The 11,149-nt window shown below is 41.1% G+C and overlaps 1 protein-coding gene across 1 annotated transcript; it reads right to left on the bottom strand.

Moving 5' to 3' along the window:
• Positions 1-1,327: 1,327 nt before the first annotated feature.
• On the bottom strand, positions 1,328-10,921 carry PRPF38B (pre-mRNA processing factor 38B). Its single transcript, XM_049765713.1, has 6 exons — positions 10,411-10,921; positions 6,901-6,969; positions 6,489-6,640; positions 6,349-6,409; positions 3,876-4,099; positions 1,328-3,321 (listed from the first exon to the last, which is right to left on the bottom strand). The coding sequence occupies exons 1-6, from the start codon at positions 10,711-10,713 to the stop codon at positions 2,475-2,477; spliced, it is 1,656 nt and encodes a 551-aa protein (XP_049621670.1). The 5' UTR covers positions 10,714-10,921; the 3' UTR covers positions 1,328-2,474.
• Positions 10,922-11,149: the final 228 nt, after the last annotated feature.

Below are 11,149 nucleotides of genomic sequence, written 5' to 3'. Positions count from 1 at the left end.
GTTGCAAAAGTATATTAAGTACATTGAAAGGTAGTTTTAGAACAAAGATGAATAGCTCTTATATTAAGCACTATCAAATGCTTTTCAAGTTTTCTTATTGTAATCCTGACATGTTTTTCAGTCACTTATTTTCCTATTCTCTCACAAAGCTAAGTTAAAGCATGCACTTATTAGGCATTGCCAAACTGTTCAAGTCTTACACTAAAAATCATAAGGAACCATAACGCACCTAATATTTACCTATAATTGGAATAAACTTTCTCTAAAATATACCCTTGAATTGTCCTTTCCGGCATAAGTATACCCAAAGTAGGAACCATCTAGATAAATTTCCATGTAAATTTCATTAAGCATATAGCTTCCTAATTCTTTCATGCCTATGGTTGATTTACTTGATGACTTAGGATGACTGAAAATCTTCTACCCTTAAAAAAAAAGCAGGGACCGGAGAGATAGCATGGAGGTAAGGCGTTTGCCTTTCATGCAGAAAGACGGTGGTTGGAATCCCGGCATCCCATATGGCCATCTGTGCCTGCCAGGGGCAATTTCTGAACATAGAGCCAGGAGTAACCCCTGAGCGCTGCCGGGTGTGACCCAAGAACCAAAAAAAAAAAAAAAAAAAAAAAGCAAAGGATTTTTCAGAGGAAATTCATCATTTAATTATTTTTTCTGATGTTAGGTAAAGGCCACTTATAAAGGACCATTCCAAGCATACTTATTTGCTCCTATACTTTTGCAAAGCAGCTTGAGAACCCATCATCAGTCAGTCAATATAAACAGTGAGAAAACAAATGCTATCAGGAGCACTTGTCTCAAGTGAATGAGACAAACTAAAAAGTTCCAAGTCAAAATTTTAAATAATCTCAATATGAATTTCAAGTGGAAAGGTACAAGGGGCCGGAGAGATAGATAGCACAGCGATAGGGTGTTTGCCTTGCATGCTGCTGACTCAGGATGGGCCTGGGTTCAATCCCCAGCATCCCATATGGTCCCCAAGCCTGCCAGGCACAACTTCTGAGTGCAGAGCCAGGAGTAACTCCCGAGTGCTGCCAGGTGTGACCCAAAACAACAACAAAAAGAAATAAATTAAAAAAAAAAAGGTACAAGCACCTTTGACATAAAAATCACCCAAAGCACATCCAAGTCACACATGACACCCACTGCCCAAGGGAGGTGAAGACTGTCCATATATATTTAAATATCATTTGTCATGTGGGCACTGGGATATCAATCTACAAAGTGTGCTTCTGCTAACATTTTTACCAATTTCCACAATAAAAATACTTTAAAAAAAATGGTAACAAATGGGGGAAAGCCAACACCCAGGAAAGATTTAATCCAGTATTTATTCCACTCATGATGTTTCTCTATAATCAGAATACAAGTCATATGAACAATCTACCAAATTTGCTGATAATCTTAAATATTGCAGCACAGCATTACTTTTAATACTCTTGTTCTAGATTGTTTAAAAACTCAAAACAGCAATCTTCATCATCAATAAAAAAAGTTCTAAATTTTAAAAAAAGGACACTATACCAAGCTGTTTCATAATTTAAGTATTTTCCATTTATAAAAATGCTTTGGAAGCTTGAGGCTTCAATCTATCTACTTTTCTGCCCCACCCTCTCCCAACTTCACGTTAGTATAGAGTTGCTGCAAGAATGCTAGGCTTTAGACATTAATTATTTTTAATATAGTACTTTAAAATCTGAGAATTAAAAGAAAGATTACATGTCATGTATTTTTACAAATAAAAAAACCTAAGTGAATAATTTTAGGCATACTAACAGTGTCCCTTTGAGGTAGAATGCTAAAAGGACTTCTGATCAAATCACAACCTAATTTAAATCTCTCACCAGAAACTAACTTCTCATAAATTCTCTCTAAAGTTAACTGTGGAGAATATTAAGTGGAACATATTAACAAGAGCCTTTCAAGATAATATACAGTGGACAAGAATGTTAATCCTACAATTGCTGCCTTCATGTACATCGAAAGCACATAATTCTCCTATAATAGATATCCAAAATCCATTCTCAAAGTCTTTAGCATTCTATTATGAAAAGCACAGCCATGCTAACTTTAGTACACAAACCATAATCCCACACCTACAGAACGAAAAATAGAATTAGTGGCAGTTTATTGCCTCATACAAATTTAACCAACATGGCAACTAAGCCAAAGAATTTAACATTTTTAGGACATATGTACAGACTGTACATTTCAAAAACAAATAGAAATTCAAGAACAATCTGTGCATCATGTATCAAACTCAACAACTGGGTGAAAACATCAATGCAAGAAATGGGATTACAAAGGCACTTCCCTACACAAAAGAGGAAATGAAAATGCAGCCTACAAGGAGCTTAAAGAGTGCGAAACTACTGCACAATCTCAACTCGGGGGAAGAGGGGGAGCAGATTTAATCAAACATTTATAGGATTCAATGTGATCCACTCTTACAAAAAAAATTACACAGTCTCATCTTTGCTTTTATGTTGTTTTTCTTGGTTCTCTGGTTCTATACTTTGGCTCCGTCGACGATCTTGTTTGTCAGACTGGTCCTTACTATCACTGTGATCGCGTTTGTGGGAACGGTCTTTGCTTTTGCTACGCTTTCTAGATTTTTCTTTGCTGGGGCTATGTTCCCGTTTTCGTGATTTTTCAACACTGTCAGTTCTTCCTTGACTGCCACTTCTACTTCGCTTATTTGATTTTTCTTTACTTTCATTTTTATGTTTACTTGACTTCTCTTTGCTCCTGCTCCTACTTCGTTTTCCTGCATTTCTACTTCTACTCCGACTTCTATGTTTCCGTTCTCTGCTTCTACTTCTACTGTGTTTTTTCTCTTTCTTGGACTCTTTTTTGTCATCTCTATGTCGCTTATCGTCCTTGTCTTCTTTGTGTTTCTTCTCCTCTAACTCACCCCTACTTCTCCGTTCCTTGGACCTTTCTCTTGACCGCTCTCTCTCTTTTTCTCTCTCTTTATCATAGTCACGGTCTCTTCGTCTACCTCTTTCATTTTCTTTCTCTCTTTCTCGGTCCCTGTCCCTTCTATCTCCTTTTCTATCACGGCTCCGACTCCGACTTCTATGCCTTTCTCTACTCCTGCTATGCCTGCGGTCCAACCCCCGATCAATACTTCGAGATCTTCGCCTTTCTTTTTCCCTTTCTTTGGCTTCCCGCTCTAGTCGCTGGCGTTCTTTCTCTCTCTCCAATTCCCTGTCAAAACTAGAAGATCCATGACTCTCCCGATGATGGCTTCTACTTCTTGATCTTCTTGGAGACCTCCGTGGACTCAGAGATCTTCTAGGAGACCTAGTATTCAAATGGGAAAGATAACATCAATAATGCATATAGAAATTTAGCTTTAAGTATTAGGGTTTATTTTTATTTAGATCAATGATTCTCAAAGATGGCGATATAGTTCTTGAAAGGCCTTTGGAATATCCCAAGGGGTCACAGATGATTATCATATAAAGGGTAGAAAGTCTAGGGTTCCAACCAGAAAAGAGGGGAAGGGAAGACCACAAAAAGAAAACAATGTTTTTAAGGGGGACAGAGCTGAAAAAAGTTTTAATAAATACTGACCATGGGGGTGGTATGATAGCACAGCAGTAGGGTGTTTGCTTTGCACGCAGCCGACCCGGGACCGACCCAGGTTCAATCCCCGGCATCCCATATGGTCCCTCGAGCCTGTCAGAAGCGATTTCTGAGCAAAGAGCCAGGAGTAACCCCTGAGCACCGTCAGGTGTAGCCCCCAAACCAACCAAACCAACCAAAAACCCCCCAATTCTTAGCATTATTAAAGAACTTCTATAAAATATTTTATATTAAGTACAATTCTTGAACACAGAGTAAGCATAAACTACCTTGAACGCCTTCGTTCAACATGTCTGTCTATTTCCTCTGTGCCTTCTTTCCCATCTTTTTTTATTTTTCTAGGCCGAGTTTTAATCTGTTGATCAATATTCTTCTGAACTGGAACAGGAATTCTTGGAAACAAGGTAGAAAACCACTCGAGTTTTGTGAGAAAAGATCGCAGCATTTCTCCAATGGTCATTACACAGCCTCCGCCAGCCTTCACATCTAGGTCCTACAGAAACACAAAAGAAACACCCTAGCCGTCAAAAAGTTTATTTCAATACATATACAAATACAATAAAATTTCCATCTTTGTAATATCAAATATAAAAAAAACATTCTAACAGAAGAATCTCAATCTGTTTCCTTCTAATCTGGTAATGAATGATACAGAGAAATATTTGGGCTTAAGTGTGTGCATGCAGGTGAGACAAACCCTGCAGCCGTGTGGGCATAAAGAGAACTGCTCTCAACTCAAGTGAGCAAGGGTATGAACAACCCCTTACATTACTAAACTACGAGGAACAACTGACTGAAGCTCACATTGCACATGCCCACTAAGTAGGTAGTCTGTGGACAACTTGCACATATTATTCCTAGCACTGTAACCTAGCTACATACGAACTACTTCAGACAGTGCCTGTCTAAAGGGTATCTTTGAACAATTCTACTATAAAATGAAGCCCTAGTAAAAGTGGAAGCAATAGCAAACCAACTGCCATGAAGCAGTGAGGTTTCTAATTTAGTCATGTAGAAAATAAATAAATGAACAAAGAATTGGAAACGCATAATCCATGATGACCATTGTCTCTGAAAAGGGTCATTACCGCATGAAGGCCTTCTTGCTATGCCCTCTCACAGCTCAGGACATGTTAGTCAGCTATTGTCAGTCCCAAACCTATAGTGCAAGCACACAAGGAAAGTGAGATTTGTTATCTAAACAGGAAAACAAGAGCTAAAGGTAAAACTGCTTGCACTCACACACATTTAAGTGTTCAGATATACAGTAATTCCAAATATTATCGCTGCAGATATCTAAGGAAGAAAACAATAAGTTAGCTTAAGTTGAGATCCTCAGGTTTGAAACAATAAATAACAGATTAAATAGAAGCATTCAGAAACAAGCCTAATACAGTACCAATTGTAAAGAGGGACATGGTATTTAAATATAGGTGGGAGAAGTGCTCCAGTCTGGAGGGGAAAAAAGAAAAACTCATCTGAAAACTTTCGCCCAATACACCTTTCTTTGGATCTCTGCTGAGATTATCAAAAATTTAGTAAAGGCCCCCCCAAAAATGGAGAGACAAAGTCTCCTTGTCTAACTCAACTGAGAATGTTCAGGTGTTCCTGTAGTAACACAAAATGGAAAAGCTTCATTAGAGAATACCTTTAAGTCAACAAATTATTTGGATCAACCTTTTTGAAAACAAGCTACTGAAGTTAACTTTATGGAGGTGACAAAAAAGGATAGATGGGGCAAGTAGATGAGTAATAAAGACCACATCAAATTATCTTCTAAGATCTCAGTCTTTACGTAAATTAAAAACATCTAAGACTTAAATTGAACACAGTAGGTTTTTGCCAATTTTCTTCTTTTATTCTTTTGGAGGCCACACAGCCGACAGTTTCTCATTGGATTATCTTGATGATGCTTGGGGGACCATATGGAATGTCAGGGATTGAAGCCAGGTGGTTAGCATATAAGCAAGTACCCTACCTGCCTATATATTGCCAGGGGCCAGTAATTTTCTTTTCTGAAGCGTTGTAACAAGCGCCAACCTTGTTAAACTGAACAGCAAACTAGATAAATTTTCTCCTAGGTTTATAATTACACATAATGTACTAATAGAAAGCTACAATGTAAGTTCCTGTACTGTCACTTTCAACAAATCATTTAAACTGATCCTACATAAAAGCCCAACACAATTAACTCTGCCTATCTATGCAAAGTGGGAATATTAGTATTTGGAAGAAGTTATAGGATAAGAATAGAAAAGTTCCAGAAGAAAAAAAAGCATTACTCTTCTATGCGCATATGTTATTTTGGGGGCCACAGAAGTTGTGTGCAGGGGATGGGGGAGACAGAGAGACCATGCAGTGGCAGGAATCAAAGTCAAGGCCTCACACATAAAAGCAAATGTTCTACCACTAAACTGCATCTCTAGCCAGTGCAAGTCTTTTTTACCTCAATCGTTAACCATGGCCAGCTTAAAATGTCATTATCAATACAATGCACAGAAATATAGTAAGAATAGAAAAATGTTTGTATCAAAACACACTTAAACACTTAGAACATGAAATAATGTTTATGAAATTTAACCTACTCTAAAAAATTCAAGTCTTATTTAGTATAAGAATATTAATGCAAAATATTCTAAATAGGCCTTAACTACAGAAAGTCCTGGAAGATACCAAACACCAAATAAATAAGAGATGTGAAAATAATCAGAAGAAAGCAAATTATTACCCTTGCTGACATACCTCTTCATCATCAAGGAAGGATTCAAACCAATCCCAGAGGTCTGTGGGGGGCTGTGTATACCTAGATTACAAAACATTTATTAGGTTTATATGAATTAGCGTAAGGCATGTATTAGAAACATAGATAAATGCATCTTTACCTTATATACATAAATCCAAGGGCTCGGATATACGGAGAATCTGTGTGTGTTATAAGACCCATCACTTGTTTGCGAGTTAACTTCAGAGTAAATAATTTGTATAATAGGCAAAATGCCGTGGAAACAATGCCTCCTGTTCCAACACCTCGAACCTTTAGGACAAGGTAAGAAAAAATAAGAGAAGCTTAAGACATCACTTGTTAGGTATTAATAGCAGGATATAATCCAGAACAGAATGAAGCATAAAAGCAGCATACATTTCTTCTAATCCTATATACCACTCATATCCAGTTCTTAAAAAAGTTTAAGATTTCTCAATTTGTCATTTGAGCCTGTAACTGACAGCTAAGAGCTTTCCACATACAAAGGTAGGAGACAGAAAAACTCAAAAAATGCACGTACTTCTACTTACCCCTCCGCACATCCCTGTCTGGCCAGCAGTTTTCCTGCTTCCTTTCTCCCACGGCTCCACATGAGTGACCTGAAATAGAAAAAAGGGACACAACAAACATTCACACTTCAAAGTCACTTTAAAGTAAGACTAAAGTAAACTGAAGTCTGTAATAGAACAGCTATCCCCAAAACTTAGAAACTAGATATTCTGACTATTCACTGTGCAGACCATCTCTGAAAAACTGCTTAAAGACTACACACAAACTACCAGAGTTTAACAAAACCTCAAGTAACCAACTGTGTGGAGGATCAGTCTGGAAATAAAATCTCACATGCTCACATAAGTATTTGATTATACATCAACTCTATCTTGAGTTGCTTAAAATAAATTTTCAAAAGACTTATTTAGAAATGAAATATTTAAATATTTAATATTCTCTAAAATATTCTCTAAAATATCGTAACAGCTTCAAGTTAATAGTAATATATATGGAGTGGGAGTGGACCCTATCTGGTGATCATCAGGGAGTTACTCCTGGCTCTACACTCAGGAATCAATCCTGGTGGTGCTTGGTGTACAAATGGGATACTAGGATTTGAACCCTGGGTCAGGCATGTACAAGCCTTACCAGCATACTCTCTAGTTCCAACTTAAAATTCTACTTTATAAAGGGAAATCACGTGAAAAAATTTATTCTGAAAGTCACACAAGTTACTTCTGAAGAAAAATATGGTACATTATTCATCCTTTCAAACAACCATTATCAGGCATTGTGTTCATTCCTAATTAAAGATGAAATTGCAAAGGCCACAGCTACACAGAGTCAGTGTATAATTTTCAACTTAATTATGTAACCAGAATATGAACGATCAAAAACTGAGTATGGCTAGGCACTTTACTAAGGAAAGATACAGTATAAAACCACATACTTTAAGAATATTATCCCTTTAACAGGTAAAATTCAAGGGGTGTCCTTTTAAAAGACCCTTAAAATCAAATTAAAATTCTGTTCTTTCTTTTACCATGCATCCCTAAAAACTAATTTCTAGCACCCTTGGTTACACTTTACAGTCTTTTAGAGGCTTCAGACAAAAACAGTTGAAGTACTAAACAATATTGTTCATAAGTAGTATTTGAACTCACATAAGTAATGCTTTTCTACTTTACTTTCTCCCCTAAGTATGTTGTATAAAAGACGTTACAATTTTGGAAAGGCAGATTAAAGGAATAGATGCAACAGAAAATTCTGACAGAAACTGTATCCACAACTACTTGATTTGAATCTCTGGCTAACAAAATCTGATTCTTTAGCTTCATAACTACATTTAAGAATAAGTTTTTCTTTATAGCATCAACATTTACCTTTTATCAGAGCAGAAACCCAATTTGTAACATTTGAAGTTTACTATACAGAGCTAAGTGGTAAATACTTGCCAAACGGTTACCCGTACTGTAAAAGGTCTTACTTTTAAAAAGTTAAAACAACCTAGTTTATTAGTTTTTACAATTCCTTACAAATACTACTGGTAAAATTTTAGTGTGCTTTATACAATCAAGGTTGAATTGCTACTCTAAAATAGTCTCTATTGAAGCAATTAGGTTTTTCAAACTCTTCAAAAATTCCAGTAACTTAATTGGAATCAAAGTGCACAAGAGATAACAAATTCAAGTAGAAAATCCTCCTTAACTTCTCTATGGACACAGAAGATACTTTTTTGTGGTCTACCAAGAATCAAAATAGAACCCCCCACCAAGAATCCAAAGCCTAATATCATTATTAGATGCTCTAGTTGCATTGAGATTGTTAAGGATATCAATACTCTTTAAAATACAAAGATTAGGAGACTTGGAAAAGTTTTTTTTTTAAATAACTATAAAAAAAAAATAGCTTTAAAAAAAGCTATTTTTAAAAGATAGCATTTGCAAAAGCTGTTGTGGAGAAATCTAACTGGCTAAGATCGAAAGCCTATCTAGCTGAAGACCAAAACCGTGGCCACAAAAAAAAAGGGGGGGACACGACAAAAATGTCATTAGCCATTCACGTAAACCGGGGAAATGCAAATTTATGGCGATTGAGCATGATTAATAGTGCATACCTCTACCTGCGACCCTGGGCTGCTCCGAGCCTCGCTGCAAGACTGAGTCAATCCTGCTAACGAAACAAGAACTGAGACAAGAGCGCAGTGAGGAGGCGCCAGGTGAGCTTCCCACCAGCACAGCCAAGCCAGCACCGACCCTGCCTTCTTACAGAAAGAAGCCCGGCCCGGATCCGCCTGTTCCAAGGAGCCCAGACGTGTGCACACCCGGGCCTAAGCTGCTGCCGTCGCCGCCACCAACTTACTCCTCATCCTGACTACGGTCCTGCAGGCCTATGGTCTCACCTCCTGCCTGCACCGGCGTGATCTTCCCCGCTCTGGCCCACTCCGGGCCCCAGGCCCCACCCGACACCAGGAGACTGAGCACCACCGATGAGGGGCTTGGGGCCTATGCCCAAGGCCACCCAACCAGTCGGTGCAGAGCAGAGACCCCCCTGCTAGAAAACCACAGACAGAGGGGGGGTGAGCTGGGGGCTACTCGGGGCTCCTCTGCCCCACCTTGAGAGAGAGTGAGAAACAGACAGAGACAGACAGACTAGGGGAAACAACTAGGGGCTCCTCTCCCCCACCGAGAGAAAGAGAGGGGAGGGAGGGAGAGAGGGAAAGTGAAAGAGAGAGAGGGGAGGGAGGGAGAGAGGGAAAGTGAAAGAGGGAGAGAGAGAGAGAGAGAGAGAGAGAGAGAGAGAGAGACAGACAGACAGACAGACAGACAGACAGACAGACACAGACTCAGACTCGGCTCCTCTTCCCCACTTTACTTGCTCCTGAGAGACTAAGGGCGACTCGGGGCTCCTCTCTCCCACCCTGAGTGAGAAACACAGACAGACACAGAGACGGAAAGAGGAGACAGAGACTGGGGGGGGGGGGGCAACTCGGGGATCCTCTCCTCCACCTTACCTGCTCCTGAGCAAGAGCAAGAGCAAGAGGGGAGAGAGGTAATGGGGGGGGGGCTGGGAAGCAATTGGGGATCCTCTCCCCCACCTTGAGAGCGAGCGAAAGAGAGACAGATAGACTAGGGGGGCAACTCGGGGCTCTCTCCCCCACCTTACCAGCTGCTGAGAGCGAGACAAAGAGAGACAGACAGACAGTGGGGGGCGACTCAGAGCTCCCCTCCCCAGCCTTACCCGTCCTGAGACACACACGCGCGCACACACACACACAGAGACTGGGGAGCGACTTGGGGCTCCTCTACCCCACCTTACCTACTCCTGAGAGAGGGAGAGACAGAAGAGACAGAGAAAGAGTGACAGAGGTTGGTGGGTGAGCAACTCGGGCCTCCTCTTCCCCACTTACCTGCTCCATCTCAGGCCCCACATGCCCTCCCCCACCGAAAGTGTGTGCTCCCCATTTCCTATTCCCCTTCCTTCAACCCCAGGGCCCCCCCAAAAGACAACAGAGACCAGACATTCTCTCGCTCGCTGGCTCCTCGCACCTTAAAGTAGATCTCGTCCACCACCTCGTGGTAGGTCTTGAGCTCGTAGAGCTGCACCTTGAAGTAGGGCGACGACAGGATGTTGGTGAGGATCATGGGGTTCAGGTTCATGGTCTTCTCGTTGCCCCAGAGGGGGAGCACGTTGCCTTGCTTGCCAGACAGGGCGGGCTTGAGGCCTACGCCGCCTCCTCCACATTGCTGCTGCTGCAACTGCTGCTGCTGCAACTGCTGCTGTTGCAATTGTTGCTGCTGCAGTTGCTGCTGCTGCGCGTTGCCTGTCAGCGCGGGGCTGTTGTTAGCCATGTTGGGATGCAAGGGGAAAGGGGCCTAGCTCCTCGCTCCACTCGATTCCGAGGTCTTACTCCATGGAACCGCGTCGGATCGCGCCGCAAGCCACTCAGAACTGTTCAGGCGCCGAGCTGAGAAAATCTGACGATACAAAATGCCGCCCGAGACGAGCCTCCGCCCGCCAGACGGGGGAAAAAACGCGATCTCTTTCCCTTCCGCCAACTGCCTCCAGGAACGACAAAATGGTCGTCCAGACCCGCCGGAAGTGACATCGCGCCCCCAGAATGCCCGGCGCGGGGCCTTTCAGCCAATCACAGGCGACCGGGTGGGCGGGTACTTCCGCCCCCCCTTTTTTTTTTTGGCATTACACGCTGCTGCAAACTAGCTGTATGTACTGTGCTGGCCCAATTTGGCTAGATCTCAGCCACCATCACCACCACACATGCTCATC

This window comes from Suncus etruscus, chromosome 19 (genome assembly GCF_024139225.1).
Source record: "Suncus etruscus isolate mSunEtr1 chromosome 19, mSunEtr1.pri.cur, whole genome shotgun sequence".
NCBI lineage: Eukaryota > Metazoa > Chordata > Mammalia > Eulipotyphla > Soricidae > Suncus > Suncus etruscus.
The sequence above is the reverse complement of the archived record's forward strand: the minus strand, read 5'-3'. Positions and strand labels throughout refer to the sequence as shown.

Excerpts from the sequence above, each read along its gene's own strand:
- PRPF38B (XM_049765713.1), bottom strand. The coding sequence starts at position 10,713 with ATGGCTAACAACAGCCCCGCGCTGACAGGCAACGCGCAGCAGCAGCAA. Across the intron at positions 6,970-10,410 it reads TGGACGAGATCTACTTTAAG|GTCACTCATGTGGAGCCGTG; the intron begins GTGCGAGGAGCC and ends TTTCTATTTCAG. Across the intron at positions 6,641-6,900 it reads AGACAGGGATGTGCGGAGGG|GTTCGAGGTGTTGGAACAGG; the intron begins GTAAGTAGAAGT and ends CTTGTCCTAAAG.